The 25,829-nt window shown below is 39.8% G+C and overlaps 1 protein-coding gene across 1 annotated transcript in view; it reads left to right on the forward strand.

Moving 5' to 3' along the window:
• Window positions 1-25,829, forward strand: part of CCDC80 (coiled-coil domain containing 80) — a 105,434-nt gene that overhangs the window by 37,282 nt on the left and 42,323 nt on the right. The window contains exons 4-5 of the mRNA XM_056558185.1: window positions 14,658-14,794; window positions 19,072-19,223. Coding sequence (XP_056414160.1) covers window positions 14,658-14,794; window positions 19,072-19,223 — 289 coding nt within the window. The remainder of the gene's footprint in view (window positions 1-14,657; window positions 14,795-19,071; window positions 19,224-25,829) is intronic.

The following is a 25,829-nucleotide window of genomic DNA, read 5'->3' on the forward strand; positions in this document are numbered from 1 at the left end:
GTCATTACTGTGTGTTGCTCTGCAGGGGGAAATCGCAATTCTTCTTATATTACATACTGTATACCATATTATTTGGCAGATTTTTCTTCTTGAATGTTCTAAAGCAAATGTTTGATAACTGAGCTTGCATACCATGCGTAGTACCCTAGAGACCAAATTGTGCTCTTGATTCATGTACTTTCACCCCATTCAGTAAGATTGGATTACACTCATTATATGTATCCCCCTGGGGAGTTGTTGTTTCACAGAGACAAAATCAACATAATCCTTGCATTAAATTACAATGAACAGAGCAACTTTAAAAAGACACAGCATGGCTCAATTCATTAGCATTCCACCCAGTCTATATATCACTTTATACCATGGAGAGGAATATAATGGTAACAGATCATAGTTGTCATGTTTTGCTATATCATATCGCTAGATACTAATGGCTATACAGGGTACATCGTGAGACCCTCTGCCCCCTTTGGAATGAATGGAAACTACACATCAACAGCCAGGGCTGGTGGTGCAACACTGTTTGAGTCTCAAGGGGAAAACCAATAGCAGATTAGACGATGACATCATAGTCTCTTGTGTTGCTTTAGTCATTCGAATAAAGCATGGCTGACTTTAGCATTTTGTAAGCTTATGTCTACCCAAAAACTTTATCTTTTAAAAGCAAATACAGTTGTGGTGTCTCGTCTCAGATATTCATTGCCTCTGACACCCCAAAAAAGCAAGTTTAGTGCTTCACAGCAGGGACTGACACCAAGACAAAAATGGCAGTGGCTGATTGAGGAGAGTAAGTATAGTTTTTTTTCTATTTAATTGTTCGATGATCATAGATAGAAAACTAAATGTAGAGAAAACAAGGAAAAAAAATATACTGAATATTCCTCTACATATGAACATCCAATATATAATGGTGGTTCATTCTCACTAGTATCGAAATAGTTTATTGCACTGAAACTTAGTTCTGTTCTATGGAATGCAAATAATGACTTATAATTTCACTTTATTTTTTCTCGCTATTTGTGCCACTTTTCGTGGTCCTCTTTTTTCAGCATATTTTTTACACTGTACTTTTTGTGCAATCTTAGTAACATAGTTCATAAGGTTGAAAAAAGACCAGAGTCCATAAAGTTCAACCTGTAACCCTAAAGATTCCCTAATGAGTTGATCCAAAGAAAAGGGAAAAAAAAACTCATACTCGAGGTAAAAATTCCTTCCCGACTCCAAATATGGCAGCCAGAATAAATCCCTGGATCAACGTTCTGTCCCTATAAATCTAATATACATAACCAGCAATGTTCTTACTCCCCAAAAATGCATCCAGACCCTTTTAAATTATTTTATAGAGTTCACCATGACCACCTCCACCGGGAGAGAATTCCACAGTCTCACTGCTCTTACAGTAAAGAACCCCCGTCTGTGCTGGTGTAGAAACCTTCTTTCCTCTAAACGTAGAGGATGCCCCCTTGTTATAGATACAGTCCTGGGTATAAATAGATCATGGGAGAGATCTCTGTACTGCCCCCTGATATATGCATACATAGATATTAGGTCTCCCCTAAGCCTTCTTTTTTCTAAACTAAATAACCCTAATGCTGATAATCTTTCTGGGTACTGTAGTCCTCCCATTCCCCGTATTACCCTGGTTGCCCGTCTTTGAACCCTCTCCAGCTCCACTATATCTTTCTTGTACACTGGTGCCCAGTACTGTACACAGTATTCCATGTGTGGTCTGACTAGTGATTTGTACAGTGGTAGAATTATTTCCTTGTCGTGGGCATCTATGCCCCTATTGATGCACCCCATGATTTTATTTGCCTTGGCAGCAGCTGCCCGACGCTGGTCACTACAGCTAAATTTACTGTTAACGAAAACTTCTAAGTCCTTATCCACATCAGTCGTCCCAAGTGTTCTCCCATTTAATAAATAATCTCAGCCCCGATTTTTCCTCCCCATGTGCATTACCTTACATTTATCAGTGTTGTGCCTCATCTGCCACTTCCCAGCCCAAGCCTCCAACCTATCCAGATCCATTTGTAACAGTGCTCTGTCCTCTATTGTGTTTACCACTTTACAGAGTTTAGTATCATCTGCAAAGATTGCTACTTTACTATTCAACCCCTCTACAAGGTCATTAATTAATATATTAAATAGGACAGGACTCAAGACTGACCCCTGTGGTACTCCACTAGTAACAGTCACCCAATCAGAATAAGTACCATTAATAAACACCCTCTGTTTCCTATCACTGAGCCAGTTAATTACCCACTTACACACATTCTCCCCCAATCCCTCTCATTTTATGCACCAACCTTTTATGTGGCACCATATCAAATGCTTTGGAAAAATCCAGATATACAACATCCAGCGATTCCCCCTGGTCCAGTCTGGAGCTCACCTCCTCATAAAAGCTGATCAGATTAGTTTGACAGGACCGATCCCTCATAAAGCCATGCTGATATGGAGTCATACACTTATTTTTATCAAGATATTCCAAAATAATATATTTGCTTTTTCCTGATACCCGTTTATAATTTTTTCTTTATCGTTTTTTAACCCCTTAACGACGCAGGACGTATATTTACGTCCTGCGCCGGCTCCCGCGATATGAAGCGGGATCGCGCCGCGATCCCGCATCATATCGCGTCGGTCCCGGCGGTAATCAACGGCCGGGACCCGCGGCTAATACCACACATCGCCGATCGCGGCGATGTGCGGTATTAACCCTTTAGAAGCGGCGGTCAAAGCTGACCGCCGCTTCTAAAGTGAAAGTGAAAGTGACCCGGCTGCTCAGTCGGGCTGTTCGGGACCGCCGCGGTGAAATCGCGGCGTCCCGAACAGCTGATCGGACACCGGGAGGGCTCTTACCTGCCTCCCCGGTGTCCGATCGACGAATGACTGCTCCGTGCCTGAGATCCAGGCAGGAGCAGTCAAGCGCTGATAATGCGGATCACAGGCGTGTTAATGCACGCCAGTGATCAGCATTAGAGATCAGTGTGTGCAGTGTTATAGGTCCCTATGGGACCTATAACACTGCAAAAAAAATGTAAAAAAAAAGTGTTAATAAAGGTCATTTAACCCCTTCCCTAATAAAAGTTTGAATCACCCCCCTTTTCCCATAAAAAAAATAAAACAGTGTAAAAAAAATAAAAAATAAACATATGTGGTATCGCCGCGTGCGTAAATGTCCGAACTATAAAAATATATCATTAATTAAGCCGTACGGTCAATGGCGTACGCGCAAAAAAATTCCAAAGTCCAAAAAAGCGTATTTTGGTCACTTTTTATATCATTAAAAAATGAATAAAAAGTGATCAAAAAGTCCGATCAAAACAAAAATCATACCGATAAAAACTTCAGATCACGGCGCAAAAAATGAGTCCTCATACCACCCCATACGTGGAAAAATAAAAAAGTTATAGGGGTCAGAAGATGACATTTTTAAACGTATAAATTTTCCTGCATGTAGTTATGATTTTTTCCAGAAGTGCGACAAAATCAAACCTATATAAGTAGGGTATCATTTTAACCGTATGGACCTACAGAATAATGATAAGGTGTAATTTTTACCGAAATATGCACTGCGTAGAAACGAAAGCCCCCAAAAGTTACAAAATGGCGTTTTTTTTTCGATTTTGTCGCACAATGATTTTTTTTTCCGTTTCGCCGTGCATTTTTGGGTAAAATGACTAATGTCACTGCAAAGTAGAATTGGCGACGCAAAAAATAAGCCATAATATGGATTTTTAGGTGGAAAATTGAAAGGGTTATGATTTTTAAAAGGTAAGGAGGAAAAAACGAAAGTGCAAAAACGGAAAAACCCTGAGTCCTTAAGGGGTTAAAGGGCCTACACTTTAATGTTTGACCTTTTGGCTATTTATATAGTTAAAGAACATTTTGGGGTTAGTTTTACTCTCTTTGGCAATGAGTCTTTCTGTCTCTATTTTTGCAGATTTTATCAGTTTTTTACATAATTTACATTTTTCTCTATAGCGTTTTAATGCTTCTTCACTGCCATCCTGTTTTAGTAGTTTAAGTGCTTTATTTTTGTCATTTATTGCCCCTTAACATTTTTGTTCATCCATATTGGTTTTCTTTTATTTCTGACCCTTTTATTCCCATAAGGTATATACATCTTACAGTGAGAATTTAAGATATTTTTAAAAGTGTCCCATGTAGTGTCAGTATTCTTGTTTTTGAGGACATTATTCCATTTTATATTGTTAAGGGCTTCTCTGAGTTGATCAAACTTTGCTTTCCTAAAGTTTATTGTTTTTGTGGCCCCTCGAGAGATTCCCTTATTGAAGAACAAGTTATAATGTATTATATTATGATCACTATTTCCTAGGTGTCCTTCTACCTGCACATTAGTTACTCTGTCAGGTTTTACTCAACTCGATGAGGGGTGAAGAAAACCACAAAGCAAAAAAGGGATTTGAACAATGTCCAATGCGACAATATGATACATTTTAGCATGTTCTCCAAGAAAAAAAAACAGACAAATCTCCAACAGCAGAGACCAGAATGTGACAGGGAAGATTCATGAAAGGCCTTATCTATATTATTTTTTGTATAAAAAACACACACCGCAAAGCATATTATTGCGACTCATAAGAACACATTGGGGGACATTTATCAAACAATTTAGACTGTTTTTTCCCGTCTAAAATTGTCTCTCAGAAAATCGCAGTCTATATTCGTGCAACTTTTTAGTGACTTTTGGTATAGAGGATTTTTAGTTCACTGCAGCATAGTAGTCTATAATAGATCTAAAAATGCAGTGGTCCGGAATTTATCAACTGCGACTTTTCGCAAAAAATTTGCATCATGTGAAAATACTGAAAATACGCAGAAATGTCACACCATGTTAAGGCAGTCGGAAATAAAATCTAAACAAAAGTCCATACGAATAATGCGCATCATTTATGAAGAGCCGTGCGACTGTTATAAATTAGGCGCACAATAGACCAGACATACATGCTAGACATTGGTCTATATTGATGCGGAAAATAGACAGGGATGATAAATGCCCCTTATTGTCTATATTTTATGACTATTTCACATAGCTGCAATCACAGCATAGCAAACATTAGCATAAAAAACAATAACAAAACCAAAGAAAACAATCCCCACCCCTTAAAGGGGTACTGATGTAATGCTGATGTAATGTTTTTAAATCAACTGGTGCCAGAAAGTTATACAGATTTTCACTTCTTACTTCTAACATAAGGCTATGTTCACAAGGCAGAATTTCTGCAAAGAATTCTGCATGAAAATTCTGCAGTAAATTCAACAGAAATTAATTGCCCATTCATTTCAGTGGAATTCCTGCAGAAGAAATTCTGAAGCAGAAATTCTGTTGTGTGAATGGGACAGCAATATACCATTGAGGTGTATTGGCTATAAATGAATGCAACATTTTCATGCAGAAATTCTGGCGTGTGAACATAGCCACACAGTACTTAAATGCTGTATGCTCCAGAGGAAGTTGTTTAGTTCTTTCCAGTCTGACCACAGTGCTCTCTGCTGCCATCTCTGCCTGTGTCAGGAACTGTGGTTCCCTACGGGGATTTGGCTCCTTCTCTGGTCAGTTCCTGACATGGACAGAGGTGGCAGTAGAGAACATTGTGGTCAGACTGGAAAGAACTACATAACTTCCTCTGGAGCATACAGCATTTAAGTACTGGAAGGATTAAGATTTTTTAGTAGAAGTAATTTACAAATCTGTTTAACTTTCTAGCACCAGTTGATTTGAAAAAAAAAATTTGTTTTCCTCCGGAGTACCCCTTTAAGTAAGTAAAAAAAAAAAAAAAATTATACTTTTGATTTGGCAACTGCTGTCACGTTGCGACCTAGGTGGAAGAAAAAAATCATTTCCCCCTTTGGTAAATCCACATGGGTCAAAACTACTGTAATATTTCCCTGCAGATTTGCAACCATAGAATGATCACATTTGTTCTTTGTATGAGGAAAGATCCATGGTGATCCTGCAAAAGATCCACGTGTGACACATGATTTTTCCTGTGAACATGTGACAGATCTGCATTTACAAAATTCCAACACATGTGGAATCACCCTAAGGGTAGGTTCGCATGGACAGATCCGCAGGGTAAAATATGCTGCGGATCTGCCCTGAAGGACCCCTACATTGTGCCTCAAGCTGTCCTGCTTGTAGCAGCAATCCACCGCTACGAGCAGACACGTTGCGATGGGCGATTCGCCACGCGCATGTGCAGTATACTCACTCACATCGCAGCTGCTCTCGGCCTAGCTCAGGGAGCAGGGGGAGCGGCCACGATGTGTGCGAGTACATTGCGCATGAGCACGGTGATTCGCACATCGCAGTGTCTCTGCTTGCAGCGGCAGATTGCTGCTAGAGGAGGCACAGCTTGAGGCACAATGTAGGGGACCTTCAGGGTGGATCTGCAGCATAAAACACGCTGCTGATCCATCCTTGTGAACCTGCCCTAATAGAGTGTATTCAACCCTAGTGCCTAGGTCAGCACAAACCATAAATACATTCTGACACGTGAGAAGCACAATACTAAAAATATCAAATTTTTGTGTGTGTGTGTTACAGTGTATTTTAAGACTTTTCACATAAAAAGATAATGGGAGAATTTTATCAAAACCTGTCAAGAGGAAACATTGCTGAGTTGCCCATAGCAACTAATCAGATCCCTTCTTTCATTTCTGCAAAGGCCTCTGAAAAATGAAAGAAACAATCTGATTGGCTGCTATGGACAACTCAGCAACTTTTTCTCTGGACAGGTTTTAAAACATCTACCACAATATGTGTAATGAAAACCTGATTTTACATGAAGTCATTGTCTAACAATTCATTATCTAAACCTTTAAAAATAATAGTGGCATTCATAGAGTTACAGGTATTTTTTTAAATATATTCCCTGAGGTTCATTAAACACATTTTATAGAGATTTACAATATTTACTGTTCACTTAAATGAAGTATATAAATTGATGTAGGAAAACATATGCTCACAATTACATTACAGTTATATTGCTTGTCAGTCTACCTGCATCTAATTACTATGTAAATCCCAATGTTTTGTCTGATTATTACCTGAGAATGGTCATTTACTGCAAAACCTAGACATTATTCCTGTTATAAAGTAAAAACATGGAAACAGGAAGATATTTCTCCTTTTCTATCAAATAATCTCTGTGTTTAAAGGAGAACCACCAATCAGAAGTGTAACTAGCAGGAGGGCTGTGACCCTGGGCCCACTCACATGGTGAGGCCTACTTACTGTAAGAGAGACAGGGCCGGCACTTAATAGGGTGCGCCCTATACAAGAGCATATAGCTACAGTCCTAACTTTAATGGCAGATTGTGCTTCATAGCACCAAAGAGGACCTGTGGCCAACTTCACTGCCAATTAATAGTTTAGGGTGCCCTGATACACACCTTCTTATGGTTTCTTGATGCACCCTCTCGTATATTTTATATTGAGGAGTGTATCTGCCCAATACACATTAGCTAACTGTATAATCCCACCACCCAGCACCTGATATTCACCATTCGCCATTATTAAAATTAAAGGAGAAGTCGGGACATACTAAAAGGAAGGACAAAGTGGAATGCCCATAGACTTTAACAGGGGAGTGGAATGCCCATAGAGAATAATGGGCCAGAGTGGAATGCCCATAGAGAATAATGGAATATGTTATATTTAAATTAGAGACAAAACTGTTTGACATATCTAATAAATCTTTATCAGACAAACTCTCTAAACTCAGTGACATTGTTTAATATTCAAATTAAGTAGAATTATCATTGTTTTCTGCAGAATGACAAGATGGGATTACACAATTGAATGCCCATAGACTATAATGGGACGTGAAATATGAGCTCATTTGCATGTAAATCTGTGTTATTCAGATAAGTAAACTTTACCACAAGTGTTCCCCAGGTAGAGTAGCACATTATTAAATGAAAATTACCTGGGATTATATCTGTTTTCTATGGAATAACAGGAAAATGGTAGAATGGAATGCCCATAGACTATAATGGGACATAAAATATGAGCTAATTTGCATGTAAATCTGTGTTATTTAGGAAATTCAACCACAAGTGTTCCCCAGGTAGAGTAGCACATTGTTAAATGAAAATTACCTGGGATTATAGTTGTTTTCTATGGAATAACAGGAAAATGGTCGAATGGAATGCCCATAGACTATAATGGGAAGCAGAATTTGATGTGGAGTCTGAAACATTTAACATATCAAATAAATGTTTAGCGGGCATACTCCACATACTCAGTGGGATTATTTAAAAGTGAGATTTAGAGGGAATATCATTGTTTTCTATAAAATTACAAGGTTATGACAAAATGGAATGCCCATAGACTATAATGGGATGTAAAATATGAGCTCATTTGCAAGTAAATCTATGTTATTTAGATAATTAAACTTTACCACACGTGTTCCCAGGTAGTGTAGCACATTGTAAAAGAAAAATTACCTGGAATTATAGCTGTTTTCTATGGAATAACAGTAAAATGGCAGAATGGAATGCCCATAGACTATAATGGGAAGTAAAATGTGATTTTGAGCCTAAACCATTTAACATATCAATGTAGCCTTTACCAAAAAAAAGTGTTCCCTGGGTAGAGAAGCACAATGTAAAATGGAAATTACCTGGGATTATAGCTGTTTATTATAGAATGCAAAGTTAAACAACAAAATGGAATGCCCATAGACTATAATGGGAAGTAAAATTTGAACTCATTTGCATGTAAATTTGTGTTATTTAGGAAATTAAACTTTACTGCTACTGTTCCCCGGGTAGAGTAGCACATTGTAAAAAGAAAATTACCTGGGATTATAGCCTTTTTCTAAGGAATACTGTCAGAATGGTAGCATGGAATGCCCATAGACTATAATGGGAAGCAGGATTTGATGTGGAGTCTGAACCATTTACCGTATTAAATAAATGTTTAGCAGGCATACTCTTCATATTTAAAAGTGAGATTTAGAGGAATTATCATTGTTTTCTATAAAATAATGGGGGAAATGACAAAATGGAATGCCCATAGACTATAATGGGAAATACAAAATGATCTTATTCGCATGTAAATCTGTGTTATTTAGGAAATTCAAGCTTACCACAAGTGTTCTCTAGGTAGAGTAGCACATTCTAAAAGAAAAACTACCTGGGATTATAGCTGTTTTCTATGGAATAACAGGAGTATAGTAGAATGGAATGCCCAAAGACTATAATGGGAAGCAGAATGTGATTTGGAGACTAAACCATTTAACATATCAAATTAGCCTTTACCACAAGTGTTCCCCAGTCAGGGTAGCATATTATTAAATGGAATTTACCTTTTGGCAGCAGCCCTGTGTGCGCAGCGAGTCTTGGAGGCAGGACCATGCGTCAGCGTGACTGTGACACGTGACCTCACCTCCCAAACTCACTGTACACACAGGGCTGCTGCCAGAGAGCCCTGTGTGTATGGTGATCAGGAATTATGCAGCGTATTTCCCGCTGCAGCAGGAGATTTTGCACAGCATGAAATAGGCTGCTTAAGTGGAATGTGGGACTGTACTTTTAAGATGTATCTGATATGTTAAATGGTTCATACTTTAAATCAAAATTTGCTTCCCATTATAGTCTATTAGCATTCCATTGTGTCATTCCACTTGACATTTTATAGAAACCAATTATAATCCCACTCAATCTTAAATATAAATAACCCCACTAAACTTGCACAGGATGCCTGCTAAACATTTATTTGATATGTAAAATGGTTCAGACTCCACATCAAATTTTGCTTCCCATTATAGTCTATTGGCATTCCATTTTGCATTGACCTTTGCATACTTTCAGGATCCGGACTGTGAGATAGAAGCGGGATGCTGGTGTTGGATCCGCTATGCCAGAGATGACGTGGGCCGTACCAAGGGAACGGAGTCTAAGGGGTTGCTGGTTTTCCCCAGAGCCCACCGCAAAGCGGGATGGACTTGCTGCGGCAGGTAACCCCCAGTTCGTTCCCCCCATAGCGACTCAACCTCTCTGGCAGCTGAGATAGGCACGGTACAGAAGGGACAGGCAGAGGAAAGGTCAGACGTAGCAAAAGGTCAGGGCAGGCCGCAACGGTTCACAGGTGGTAGCCAATAGCAACAGGTCAGCAACGGGCAAGGAATAAACAATAAAAGCTTTCTCAAGAGCAATACTGCAACCAAGATCCGGCAAGGGCATGATGGGCAGGCCACTGTTATACTTTTGACTAATTTACTAATTAGGACCAGGCACCAATCACTGGTGCGCTGGCCCTTTTAATTTCAGAGAGCCAGCGCGCGTGCCTTAAAGAGCAGGTACGCGCGCGCCGGGACACAGGCAGAACAAAGGACCGAGCGGGGACCTGTGAGTAGGAACGGGACGTTGATCACGTGTGGGCACGACCTGCCATGAGACCCACATCTCCGTCAAGCATGTTAACATAATTGCGCTCCCAGTCAGCGTGTTTGCCCGGGGAGCGCACAGGGCAGGAACGCCGGGAGCGCTCCGGTCCAGAAGCAGAGGCTCGGCGTTAAACATACCAAAATAAACACATATAATCTCAGATAATTTCCATTTAACAATGTGCTACTCTACCTGGGGAACACCTGTGGTAAAGTTGAATTTCCTCAATAACACAGATTTACGTGCAAATTAGCTCATATTTTACTTCCCATTATAGTCTATGGGCATTCCATTTTGTCATCCCCCTTTGCCTTCTATAAGAAACAGCTATAATTCCAGATAATTTCAATTTTACAATGTGCTACACTACCCGGGGAACACTTGTGGTACAGGCTATTTTGATAAGTTAATGGTTTAGGCTTTCATCAAAACCAATTATAATTCCACTCAATCACAATTTTAAATAATCCCACTGAGTATGAAGGTTATGCCTGCTTAACATTTATTTAATATGTTAAATGGTCCAGGCTCCACATTAAATATTGTTTCCCATTATAGTCTATGGGCATTCCATTTTGTTATTCACTTTTGCATGCTATAGAAAACCGCTACAATCCCAGGTAAATTCCATTTAATAATATGCTACCCTGACTGGGGAACACTTGTGGTAAAGGCTAATTTGATATGTTAAATGGTTTAGGCTCCAAATCACATTTTGCTTCCCATTATAGTCTATGGGCATTCCATTCTACTATTCTCCTGTTATTCCATAGAAAACAGCTATAATGCCAGGTCATTTTCATTTAGAATGTGCTACTCTACCTAGGGAACAGTTATGGTAAGCTTGAATTTCCTAAATAATACAGATTTACGTGCAAATGAGCTCAAATTTTACTTCCTATTATAGTCTATGGGCATTCCATTTTGTCATTACCCCCATCATTTTATAGAAAAAACTGATAATCCCTCTAAATCTCACTTTTAAATAATCCCACTGAGTATGTAGAGTATGCCCGCTAAACATTTATTTGATATGTTAAAGGGTTCAGACTCCATATCAAATTCTGCTTTCCATTACAGTCTATGGGCATTCCATTCTACCATTTTCCTGTTATTCCATAAAAAACTGCTATAATCCCAGGTAATTTTCATTTTTAGAATGTGCTACTCTACCTGGGGAACACTCGGGGCAAGGTTGAATGTCCTAAACAACACAGATTTACGTGCAAATGAGCTCATATTTTATGTCCCATTATAGTCTATGGGCATTCCATTTTGTCATAACCCTTGTCATTTTATAGAAAACAATGATAATCCCTCTAAATCTCACTTTTAAATGATCCCACTGAGTATGTAGAGTATGGCCGCTAAACATTTATTTGATATGTTAAATGGTTCAGACTCCACATCAAATTCTGCTTCCTATTATAGTCTATGGGCATTCCATTCTACCATATCCCTGTTATTCCATAGAAAACAACTATAATCCCAGGTAATTTTCCTTTTAGAATGTGTTACTCTACCTGGGGAACACTCGTGGTTGAATTTCCTAAATAACACAGATTAACGTGCAAATTAGCTCATATTTTATGTCCCATTATAGTCTATGGGCATTCCATTCTACCATTTTCCTGTTATTCCATAGAAAACAGATATAATCCCAGGTAATTTTCATTTAGCAATGTGCTACTCTACCTGGGGAACACTCGTGGTAAAGTTTACTTATCTGAATAACACAGATTTACATGCAAATGAGCTCATATTTCACGTCCCATTATAGTCTATGGGCATTCCATTGTGCAATCCCGTCTTGTCATTCTGCAGAAAACAATGATAATTCTACCTAATTTGAATATTAAACAATGTCACTGAGTTTAGAGAGTTTGTCTGATAAAGATTTCTTAGATATGTCAAACAGTTTTGTCTCTAATTCAAATAAAACAAATTCCATTATTCTCTATGGGCATTCCACTCTGGCCCATTATTCTCTATGGGCATTCCACTCCCCTGTTAAAGTCTATGGTCATTCCACTTTGTCATTCCTTTTAGTATGTCCCGGAGAAGTCTCATGGAATAAAACATATCCCCTATCCCCAGGATAGGGGATAAGTCTTAGATTGTGGTGGTCCAAGCGCTGGGGCCCCCAACGCCCTCCTACATTTTTTGCATACAATGGCAGACTAAAGTTATTTTTTTTTTATGTATAAATGTTTTATCATATGCTTAAAACTTAAAAAAAAAAAAAAAAAAGGAATTTGATTCTCATTTCAGTGGAAAAATCTAAACATTATAGGTCTTAGAAAGTAAAAAGGAAGAAAACAGAAGCCAAAACATAAGGTGTCGGGAACAAGTTATCTGCATTGTAAACTTGTTTGTTGTATTAGAAGCCCATTATTGTATCAGAACTAGGCTCACTGAAGGATCCTCTGGTACTCTGGGCGGATTTATTTGCGGGTTTCCCGCTGCGTATTTGAAAGGGGGCGGGCTCTTCTCGTCTGTCTGCAGTAGCTTTTCCCCTGTGTAATTTCAACGGTGAAAAATCCGCTGAAGTATTATAAGGTTTGCTGGACAGTAAAATGTGTGCTCTACTTGAAGACCTATATGACTGTTTTTTATATGCATATGGACATTTGTGTATTTTTCGGTCATAACATGTACACACGGCATCTTACAGTGTGTGAAAGGTTAAATCCTGCTAAAATGTTCAGAGACCAGAATCTAGTCACAGCAAAGGACTTATAACCAATAGCTACATGATGAGCCGTGACCAGAGTCAGGAAAGTAAATTAGTTAGCCAGCTCCTCTCCCTCTGCATAAGGAGGCTTAGAGTAGTAAGACTAAGGTGTAGCAAAAAGTCAGGCTCCAACAAATAGGCCACAATTCCACTAGTCCTGTCTAGTTAGTCCTGCTCCAAGGATGTATTAACTCATCAGAAAATCACAAACTGGTTAACATAGGGATAAGTTGCAGAAGGGCTTTGTCCAGTGCCTGGTCCAGTGCCTGACTGTTAAGTCGGGAAACTTTCCTTGATACACCTTTTGGGGTTTTGTTCAGCATTTTTCCATAGAAGTAAGTGGAATGAAGTTGTGTTGCACTTCTCCGCTAAGTGACATATCACTATGACCCTCATCATACCAACCCACAGTTACAACTCCTCATAGCCACCACTTGTGTATATCCGAGTATGTAGGTGTATAAACTAATGTGGTGTCCCGGTACCATATTGCATACCGTACCTTGTGTGATGGTCCCCAAAGTCAGAGTTACTACTTTCAGATAGGGTCCCCCAGGTGGGACAGCCCCTAGTCACCTCCTTCTGCTCTAATTCTATAGTGTTTATATGTGTATATATTTAATAATGTGTGTATTTAAGATAATGTATAGTATACTTACCTTGTTAGCATCGCAGGACCTTCGGTCATGTGACTATGTTAATTCCTCTATGATATGTTAGAGGACCTTTGGAGGTCCTTGGGTAACATGCTATCCATAACCCTTTGTAATGGTGATTGACAGAAGTATTGGACCAATTAGTTCTAGTCCAGCCCCTGCCCATATAAGGGAGCTGTAGCCAATTATTGCTCTCTTGGGTTGCTGCTCTCGTGGATGCCGACTAGCAGGACAGATCTGCGCAACTTTCAAAGACACGCTAGGCCTGAAAACCTACTGGCCTCAGCTGAACTAAACCGTGAGTAATCCCCGCTAAAGCTAGCATGACTACTCGACCGCAACTAAATCCCCTAAATCCAGTGGAACAGCGCATATTATCCTAAAGACTCTAAATTGCTTAGGGTCCCAATCTTTGTCAATCTCCAAGAGAATTTGCATGTATAGAGACTGTTCCGGTTATGAAGCTTGCATAAAATCTTCACTAAAGTTCCAACTGTTTTCAGCAAACTCTCTGGTTGTGGACATTCAATTATTCTATACCTCCCTATCGCTCTTGGGAAGGGTGGCGGTAGGATAAGCATTACAGAGGAGCCCTCACCCTGGCGTCACGAATAGCAAGGGTTAACCAGACACACTTTAGTCACCATACTGCTATACCCCATATACCCTACTCCCCCAGGCTATCACACTAAAGAATTCACGTATGATGTGATTAATACTCAGTTACAGAAGGAAGAACAGCTCTGAAGATAAAACTGCTGATCTAACAAGCAACATGCTGTGTATTCAGGCACATGTGTAAATATGTCTGTTACTAAATTGTTCTATATTTATTACTGTAGATAATGAAAAACCAATGAAGGTGATTGGAGATGATGAATTGCTGGACAATGAGTTGATCACAGAATTAAGAAAGGAGTACGGCATGACCTACAATGATTTCTTCATGGTACTGACAGATTTTGATATGAGAGTGAAAGTAAGTAAAAGTATATTATTTATGCAATGTTTATATCAAGGATATGTAGTTAGGATAGCTATGCATTATTACTTATCATTGTCTAAGTATTATTGTTATCATTCTCATTATTAGTGTTATTATTACTAGTAGTAATAGTTGTGACCTTATGAAATATTTAAATATGGCAGATTTATTACAGAAATTTCTGCAAAAAAAATAAATAAATTAAACCCAAACATGTATACAGGGTTAATTCTGCAGAATTTGCATGTGATTACCTCTATATTATATTCAGTGACTAGTAGAATTTTGAAAAATAGACATTTCCGAAATGACTGCAGCCAACAGCTGGACGTATGTTTTAAGTTAACATGTACCATGTACCAGAAGGCATAATACCTCTGCAATAAAAGACGTTCTGTTTAAAATTCCTCAGTTTGTAAAGATAAAAATCCACTGGTGGGTAACAGGAAATTCTTGTCAAAAGGCCAAAGCCGCTGGTAATTTACAAGGTCAGACTAAGCAAAAAAACATTGGACAGTATGTATATATATATATATATATATATATATATATATATATATATATACCCGATAAAGGTGTAATATACATTTTTGTTTCAAAATTACAAGAGGATGTTATACTGTTTGTATTGTATGCAGATTACCATAACGGTGCATTAGCTGCAATATTGTTGTACCTTACAGCATTGTATGTTTTCATTTTGTTTCATAAAGTTGGTAGAAATTGAAAATGTTTTGTGACATACAATGCATTCGGAAAGTTTTCGAACCCTACCACTTTTTTCACATTTTGCTATGTTGGGCCTCGTGCTAAAATAACAGAAACAAAACATATTTTTTTTATTTTGATTTTTTTTCATCATTCTTCACTCAATACCCCATAATCAGAATGTAAGAACGTAATTTTAAACATTTTTGGAAACTTGTTAAAAAAAAAAAAATTGGCTAAATTTTGCATAGACTGAAGTATTTAAGACTCTTTGCTATCTATGACACTTGAAATTTAGCTTTTTAGCTAGTTCCTATTCTCTTGATCATCCTAGAGATGTTTCTACACCTTCATTGGAGTCACCTGTGGTAGATTCAGCTGATTGGATATGACTGGGAAAGACACTCTCCTGTCTATATAAGGTCTTACTGCTGAGAATTCATATGAGAGCAAAAACCAAACCATAAGGTGGAAAGAACTGATGGTAGACCCCAGAGACAGGATTGTGTGGAGGCAAAGATCTGGAGAAGGGTGCACTGAAAGTTTCCTAGAGCACAGTGGAACAACAAGGACTCTTCCTAGAGCTGGTCCCCCCATCAAACTACATAATCAGTGGAGAATGGCTTTGGTAAGAAAGGTGACCAAGAACTCAATGGTTACTGTGGCTAAGCTCCATTGATCCTCTAAAAAAAAAAAAGAAAAAAAGAACCTAATGGACTGTCATACTGTGAGAAACAAGAATATTTGGTCTAATGAAATCAAGATTGAAGTATCTGGCCACATTTCTAAGCATCATGTCTAGATAAAACCAGGCACTGCTTATCCATAACTTATCCAATGCAATCCCTGGATTGAAGCATGGTAGTGGCAGCATTATGCTGTGTTTTTCAGCAGCTGGGCCAGAGAGACTGGTCAGGGTTATGGGAAAACTGAATGGTTCAACCTATCAACATATTTTTTAAGAGAAACCTGATCTGGACTGCTCTAGACCTCAGACTGGATTGAAATTTTACCTTCCAACAAGACATTGGGAGAGATTCATCAAGACCTGTGCTGAGGAAAAGTTAATCAGATCAGATTGCTTCTTTTATTTTTCAGAGGCCTTTTTAAAAATGAAAGAATGATTGGTTGCTACAGGCAACTGGTCAACTTTTCCTCTGCAAGTTTTGATGAATCTCCCCCAATGACCTTAAGCACACAGTCAAGAAAACAAGGGAGGGGCTTAAGGACAACTCTGTGAACGGCCTTGAGTGGCCCAACCAGAGCCCTGACTTAAACCCATGCAAAAAAAACAGAAGAAGAAAATGTGGGCTCAACCTACATGATCAAATAAGATGCTGCCCTAGTCAAAAAAAAAAAAAAGAATTCTACAAAATCCAAGAAGAAAAGAGAACACTAGAAATGGTGCACATTACATGTAATTAAGAACATAGAAAAGCTTTATTAGTACCAAAACATCACATATATGGATATAAGGGCAACAGTTAGCAAAATTAACAAAATGGCTCAGCAATCCAAAGCTAACTCCACAAAAGGGGGCCATGGACCCCTCCCAAGTAGCATTCATCCACATATCACTTAAATACATATCTGGTCCTACTGTACATAAGATATGCAACCAAAATCAACCAGAAATACATACAAGCTTTAAGTCTGGGAAAGTAATACACTGTGTTGACAAGGACCAGATAGAGGAATGAAGGATGGTATACAGACTGGATGAGTGCTCCACTGGAAACCCTACACGTTATGTCGACGGAAACCCTACACGTTATGTCGACTCCTGACTACTTCCTCATGGGTGCCGACTTGAACCCAATCGAACATCTCTGAAGTGACTTAAAAATGGCTGTCCATCAAAGGTCTCCATCCAACCTAACAGAGAGGGTCTTTATTCCTGACTTTGCAAAGAAATGCATGAATATAAGCTTCTTCCATGCTTCGACAAAGGGTGGTGTCCTAGCGAACCATGTACTGAGGATATAACTTGAGCAAGAAAAAAGAGCTTTGTTACTGTTTTTTTTATTTCTAGGATGATTCCCCCAGAATAGCTATTTTTCCGGTCTAATGTTACCTCTTGTCTATAAAACCTCTAATCTATAAAAAAAAATTTAAACCCAACTCCTTCATATAGTCTCATCATGACCTTAGGGCACTTCCAAATCTAATGGAAGAAATCTCTCCCTTGCATGTTATAGTTTCTGTTCTAAAGATGTTATTTGGTGAATAGTACAATTAATGAATACTTTTGAACTGTATCAATCTATCATTTTCACTATAGAGATTGTCTATATCCCTTCAGTATTGTCCCCACATTCTGCCAAAGTGGTTGGGCATCAACATATTTCACAAAGTGTAAAGCTACCACACAGTTATTTCCCATTTTTGCTCATTTTCTAGAAATATTTTTGTAGAAAAAAGCAACTTTGTCCCAGCATCAAAGTTTCATTTATTAAGTCTGCATAGAGAAGCAATTCTTGTCGGTAGAGCAGTATGCGTGACCTGATAGTACCTAAAAATATATTTGAAATCTATACCATATTGTTCTTGAATATTGGAAAAAAACTCTTTAAATTTCCATTCTCAAACAAATCCTGCCCAAGAGGAGATGGGCCGGACTTACCTGGGCTCTTGCCATGCTGGGGAATGCCTCCTAGGCCTCATTTACATAACTTTTGGCCCTGGAGAGGACAATGGAGGTTAAATGTACATCTGGAGTCCTGGTGACGTTTTTTCTGCTGACAGGACCGCGCTAAGGGTAACATATCTCCAACATTGTTACAGAAATAAGTGAAGAGACAATTTTTAAAGAGCTCCATTACCTACTGCTCATATACAAACACAATTGTGATGATCCTCTTGCAGACTTATTCTTGCCAACATTTCCTTTTTCTATATCAGACATAGAACGGCCATAGCAAAAACGATAACGGGGTGACTGTTAGATGAAAGCCTCTCTATTCTCCCTAACTGGCAGTAATGCTAAGAACACATTAGTACTTCAGCCAAATCACCGACCCTAGTAGGCCGCCTTTACTAAATGTTTTCATTCAACCCCAGCAGTGAGCCAACCAGCAGCTCTGCATACTTTGATCCTAAAAATACAGTACTGCTGTGACAGTACTATTATACATTACAGCCAAAAGCTCACATAAATTAATACCAAATACTCAAAGGGGTGCTCCACTGCCCCAGTGTTCGGAACATTTGCAGGCTGCACGGGTCTTGACGTCACGCCCCTCAATGCAAGTCTATGGGAGGGGACGTGGCAGCTGCCACGCCGCCTCCCATAGACTTGCATTGAGGGGGAAGGGCGGGGCAGCACGAGGGACGTGGCTGTGATGTCGCAACCCCCGCAGCCCACACCCAGCATTCGGAACTAAATGTTTCAAACACAGGGGCAGTTGAGTACCACTTTAATACAAAATTTTGCCTCGATGTCTAAGATAGCTTCAGTCTAGCAAACAAATATAATGTCATATTTTATTTCTAAAGTAAAAAACTAATGCAAAGTTCCAGGCTTTTATATTTATGTTGTTTATTTGCTTCTTTTTATCACACAGCAATATTATGAAGTGCCTATTGCAATGAAGTCAGTGTTTGATATTGTTGATACATTCCAATCCAGAATTAAAGAGATGGAGAAGCAGAAAAGAGATGGCATTACATGTAAAAGGGAAGACAAGACAAGGTCACTTGAAAGTTTCCTCTCAAGGTAAGCTTCTCAAAAAAATAAAGAGAACATTGGAGATGAAATACTATTCATGTTCATTGAATACAATGAGGGGGGGGGGATCAATTTGCATTCTCTGACATATCTTAGACTTTAGTAACATTTTCCATTTTATTTAGCAACCGTTACATGTCACATATAGTTTATAATACTTTTATTTTCTAATGCATTCTAGTTGGAATGCTAATCAGCAAAACCTATATCATATTTAAAAAATGGGCTTATCTCAAGAGAATTTTATAACTTTCTTTACCTTAACCACCTAACACTCTTTTTTACTTCAATCCACATGAGAAAATTGGAAATGTATCTAGTCTAAAGTAAGCAGGAAAGTGGTAATGGAAAAGTTATGCGAGTGCTGGACTGTAGTATCTTAAAGGGGTACTCCACTGGACAGTTTTTCTTGCCACATCAAAGCCAATGGTAGTAAAAGGGGTACTCTGGTGGAAAACTATAAATTTTTTTATCAACTGGTGCCAGAAAGTTAAACGGATTTTTAAATTACTTCTATTTAAAAATATTAACCCTTCCAGTACTTGTCAGTTGCTGTATGTTCCACAGGAAGTTGTTTTCTTTTTGAAATTTTTTTCTGTCTGACCACAGTGCCCTCGGGTGATACCTGTGTCCATTTTAGGAACAGTCCAGAGTACAAGCAAATCCCCATAGCAAACTTATCTTGCTCCGGACAGTTCCTAAAATGGACAGAGGTGTCAGCGGAGAGCACTGTGGTCAGACAGAAAGGAAATTAAAAAAGAAAAGAACTTCATGTGGAGCATACAGCAGCTGATAAGTACTGGAAGGGTTAAGATTTTTAAATAGAAGTAAGTTACAAATCTGTTAAACTTTCTGGCACCAGTTAGTTAAAAAAAATAAATTCCAGGGGAGTACCCCTTTAACACCATGGTGATGTACAGACCAGCAGGTCATATTGATGGCTTTATTGGATAACAGATAGAGGTCCAGATAATATGCCATGGCTGTTTGATATAAATCTATGCAAATGTATGCTGGGACAGTAACAATTTCCATCCCCTGACATTTATCTTTGCCTAGTTCCCTGGTTGTCTAGTTCAAAAAATTTCCATAAAAGATCTAAATGGCTTAGTAGAAAATATTCTGTTGTCTCGTATAAGAATTTACATAGAGTTTTTCTATAAGTCTACTTTCATAATGCTTGGAAAAATATATGGGAGTAGATATATTAACTACACCAGTCTATAGTGATCAGAGATCTTATCTGTCAATGACGGATTATCTAAAACATATCCATGTGTTCAGTCCGTCCTTTTTATTTAGAGCAGAAGATTATCCACTTAAAAATTCTTTGACTTTTCTCAGTTTAACTGCTCAAATTGTTTTGAACAGAAACATTTTTATGTAAGAACAAACATGTGCCTTTTCTATGAAATACTAGTACTCACATATGTTGTCAGTCTGGATGTTTGCCACCTACTAGAAATAGAAAAGAACATCTGAATATCATCCATATTTGGGACCCTCCCTCCAAATGGGAGGTAGAGATGTAGAGATCCGCTTCTGCAGGAAGTGGCCTCCAAGAAGTACAGAGATTTCATAAATTTATCTGAAGGCAGGAAGTCATGATTATCATTATTCTACAGAAAATCTACATGTGAGATCTAAGACTTGAGGAGTTAGGCCAACATCCGACACTAAAAAACAAACAAAAATGAACATAGTATACTAATACAGAATGGTTTATGATAAGGTAGCCCTTAAAGGGGTACTCCGCCCCTAGCATCTTATCCCCTATCCAAAGGATAGGGGATAAGATATTAGATCACCGCGGTCCCGTTGCTGGGGACCATGGGGATCGCCGCTGCGGCACCCCGCCATCATTACTGCACAGAGCGAGTTCACTCTGTGCGTAATGACAGGCGATACAGGGGCCGGAGCAGCGTGACGTCATGGCTCCGCTCCTCATCACATCACGGCCCGTCCCCTTAATTCAAGTCTATGGCAGGGGGCGTGACGACTGCCACGCCCCCTCCCATAGACTTGTATTGACAGGGCGGACCGTGATGTCACGAGGGGCGGAGCCATGTCGTAACGATGCTCCGGCCCCTGTATTGCCCGTCATTACGTGCAGAGCGATCTCGCTCTGCGTAGTAATGATAGTGGGGTGCTTCAGCATTGATCCCCGGGGTCCCCAGCAGTGGAACCCCGGCAATCTGACATCTTATCCCCTATCCTTTGGATAGGGGATAAAATGTCTAGGGGCGGAGTATCCCTTTAAGTCTCTTTTGAATACATCAAAGTATTTTAACTTTAAACCCTTAAAGGGGTACTCCGCCCCTAGACATCTTATCCCCTATCCAAAGGATAGGGGATAAGATGTCAGATCGCTGGGGTCCCGCTGCTGGGGACCCCGGGGATCGCTGCTGCAGCACCCCGCTATCATTACTGCGCAGAGTGAGATCGCTCTGCACGTAAAGACAGGCAATACAGGGGCCGGAGCATCATTACGTCACGGCTCCGCCCCTCGTGATGTCACGGCCCGGCCCCCTCAATACAAATCTATGGGAAGGGGGCGTGGCGGTCGTCATGCCCCCTGCCATAGACTTGCATTAATGGGACGGGCCGTGATGTCATGAGGGGCGGAGCCATGACGTCACGCTGCTCCGGCCCCTGTATCGCCCGTCATTACGCACAGAGCTCGCTCGCTCTGTGCAGTAATGATGGCGGGGTACCGCAGCAGCGATCCCCGGGGTCCCCAGCAGCGGGACTGCGGCGATCTAACATCTTATCCCCTATCCTTTGGATAGGGGATAAGATGCCAGGGGCGGAGTACCCCTTTAAGGACACAACCCATTTGGGCCTTAAAGACACAGCCAGCTGTATTTTCACATTTTCCTTTTTTTAATCCTCATCTTCTAACAGCCATAACTCTCTTAGATTTCCATTCACAGACTCATATGGGGATTGTTTTTTGCATGACCAATTGTACTTTATAATGACATCAATCATTTTACCATAAAATGTATGGCCAAACCAAAAATATATTATTTGTCCCACACAAATAATATCGAAAACTGCAATTTAGCAAATTTTAAAGGGTCTCCTTTTCACGCTGTTCCCCTTAACCACTTAAGGACCTAGGGCGTATGGATACGCCTTGACGTCCTGGTACTTAAGGACCCAGGGCGTATCCATACGCCCGTGGGAATTTCGGTCCCCGCCGCGCGCCGGGCAGGGACCGGGCCGGCGTGACTGCTGATATCAATCAGCAGGCACCCCGCGCAAATGCCCAGGGGGGTCATCAGACACCCAACCCCTCCCCCGGTCGGCGATCGGCGCAAATCGCAAGTGAATTCACACTTGCGATTTGCGCCGATTCCGGGTCATACGGGTCTATTGTGACCCAGTGACCAGGAATAGAAGGGGGATCGCGGTTGTCTAAGACACCCACGGTCCCCCTGTAGGCATAGGAGTGAGGTGGCAGGGTTGCCACCCCTCCTATCCCTGCTATTGGTCTGCTATTGATCGTCAGAGGCGACGACCAATAGCAGACCGGGGGCGGGGGGGTTAACTTTCGTTTTCCCCGTCCTGCCCACCCACAATAGGCTGGGCAGAACGGGGAACCGAAGGGGACAGGGCGCCGACGTTCACTTACCCGTCCGGAGCCTGCGGCGACGTTGATCGGCGGGCGGCGTCACGTGCGCCTGAAGAAGACGGCTGCCGGGATCCTACGGAAGCCGGTAAGTTGATCTGGAGGGCTACAGTCTGAGACTGTGGTCTCTAACTGTAGCCCTCCAGATGTTGCAAAACTACAACTCCCAGCATGCCCAGACAGCTGTTTGGGCATGCTGGAATATGTAGTTTTGCAACAGCTGGAGGGCTGCAGTTTGAGACCACTATACAGTGGTCTCTAAACTATATCCCTCCAGATGTTGCAAAACTACAACTCCTAGCATGCCCACATAGCTGTTTGTTGTCTGGGCATGCCCCCCCCAAATTTGTAACCCCATCTCTTCTGAGTAAGAACATACCCCATATGTGAATTTAAAAAGCTCTGCGGGCGAACTACAATGCTCAGAAGAGAAGGAGCGCCATTGGGATTTTGTAGAGAAAATTTGTCCGGAATTGAAGGCCACATGTGTTTACAAAGCCCCCATACTTCCAGAACAATGGACCCCCGACACATTTGACCCCATTTTGGAAACTACACCCCTCACGTAATGTAATAAGGGGTACATTGAGAATTTACGCCCCACAGGTGTCTGACAGATTTTTGGAACAGTGGTCCGTAAAAATGAAAAATTAAATTTTTTATTTGCACAGCCCACTGTTCCAAAGATCTGTGGGGTGTAAATACTCACTGCACCCCTTATTAAATTCTGTGAGGGGTGTAGTTTCCAAAATGGGGTCACATGTGGGGGGGTCCACTGTTCTGGCACCACGAGGGGCTTTGTAAATGCACATGGCCCCTGACTACCATTCCAAACGAATTCTCTTTCCAAAAGCTCAATGGCGCTCCTCCTCTTCTGAGCATTGTAGTTCACCAGCAGAGCATTTTACGTCCTGACATGGGGTATTTCCATACTCAGAAGAAATGGGGTTACAAATTTTGGGGGTCATTTTCTCCTATTACCCCTTGTAAAAATGTAAAATTTAGGGGAAAAACTGCATTTTAGTAAAAAAAAAAAAATTTTTTCATTTACACATCCAACTTTAACGAAAAGTCGTCAAACACCTGTGGGGTGTTAAGGCTCAGCGGACCACTTGTTACGTTCCTTGAGGGGTGTAGTTTCCAAAATAGTATGCCATGTGGGTATTTTTTGCTGTTCTGGCACCACAGGAGCTTCCTAAATGCGACATGCCCCCAAAAAACCATTTCAGCAAAAGTTGCTTTGAAAAGCCAAATGTGACTCCTTCTCTTCTGAGCATTGTAGTTCGCCCGCAAAGCATTTTACGTCCTAACATGGGGTATTTCCATACTCAGAAGAGATGGGGTTACAAATTTGGGGGGGGGCATTTTCTCCCATTACCCTTTGTAAAAATGGTAAATTTGGGGGGAAAACTGCACTTTAGTGTGAAATTTTTTTTTCCATTTACACATCCGATTTTAACGGAAATTTGTCAAACACCTGTGGGGTGGTAAGGCTAACTGGGCCCCTTGTTACATGCCTTGAGGGGTGTAGTTTCCAAAATGGTATGCCATGTGGTGTTTTCTGCTGTTCTGGCACCATAGGGGCTTTCTAAATGTGACATGTCCCCCAAAAACCATTTCAGAAAAATTCACTCTCCAAAATCCCATTGTCACTCCTTCCCTTCTGTGCCCTCTACTGCGCCCGCCGAACACTTGACATACACATATGAGGTATTTCCTTACTGGAGAGAAATTGGGTTACAAATTTTGGGGGCTTTTTCTCCTATTACCACTTGTAAAAATTCAAAAACTGGGTCTACAAGAACATGCGAGTGTAAAAAATGAAGATTTTGAATTTTCTCCTTTACTTTGCTGCTATTCCTGTGAAACACCTAAAGAGTTAACACACTTACTGAATGTCATTTTTAATACTTTGAGGGGTGCAGTTTTTATAATGGGGTCATTGGTGGGGTATTTCTAAAACAAAGGCCCTTCAAATCCACTTCAAAACTGAACTGGTCCCTGAAAAATTCCGATTTTGAAAATTTTTTGAAAAATTGGAAAATTGCTGCTGAACTTTGAAGCCCTCTGATGTCTTCCAAAAGTAAAAACCCGTCAATTTTATGATGCAAACAGAAAGTAGACATATTGTATATGTGAATCAATGTATGATTTATTTGGAATATCCATTTTCCTTATATGCAGAGAGCTTCAAAGTTAAAAAAAAAATGCAAAATTTTCAATTTTTTCATCAAATTTTTGATTTTTTCACCAAGAAATTATGCAAGTATCGACAAAATTTTACCACTAACATAAAGTGGAATATGTCACGAAAAAACTATCTCGGAATCAGAATGAAAGTAAAAGCATCCCAGAGTTATTAATGCTTGAAGTGACAGTGGTCAGATGTTCAAAAAATGGCCGGGTCCTTAAGGTATATTTGGGCTGGGTCCTTAAGGGGTTAAGGTAAACATGTTTTCTTTATTCTGTGGGTCAATACAATTTAATGATATTTACATGCTTTACTATTATTGTACTGCTTTTTGTTGTTTTTTTTTTAACTTTTTTTTACACAATTAGTATGTTTAAAATTGCTATAACTTTCTTATTTTTCTGTAGTTTTTATCTGTACCACCTTTGTGTATATGTGAATTTATCGCTTTTTATAAAAACAATTTTGAAATGTGATGTGACCAAAAAGCAGCAATACTGGAATTTTTCCTTTTAACGTTTACGCCACTCACTGTATGGGATCATCATTGTTATATTTTCATAGTCCAGCCATTTACACTTGCGCTGATACCAAATATGTTTATTGATTTAACACTTTTAATTAAAACTTTTTGGGTAAAATAGGAAAATGGGGGATTTAAATTTTTATATGTAGAGTGTTTATTTTTATAAATTTTTTTACTATTTATTTTAAATTTTTTATGTAAATTTTATATTTTTTATGTCAATTTACAAAAATTATAGGCAGA

This window comes from Hyla sarda, chromosome 2 (genome assembly GCF_029499605.1).
Source record: "Hyla sarda isolate aHylSar1 chromosome 2, aHylSar1.hap1, whole genome shotgun sequence".
Classification (NCBI taxonomy): Eukaryota; Metazoa; Chordata; class Amphibia; order Anura; family Hylidae; genus Hyla; species Hyla sarda.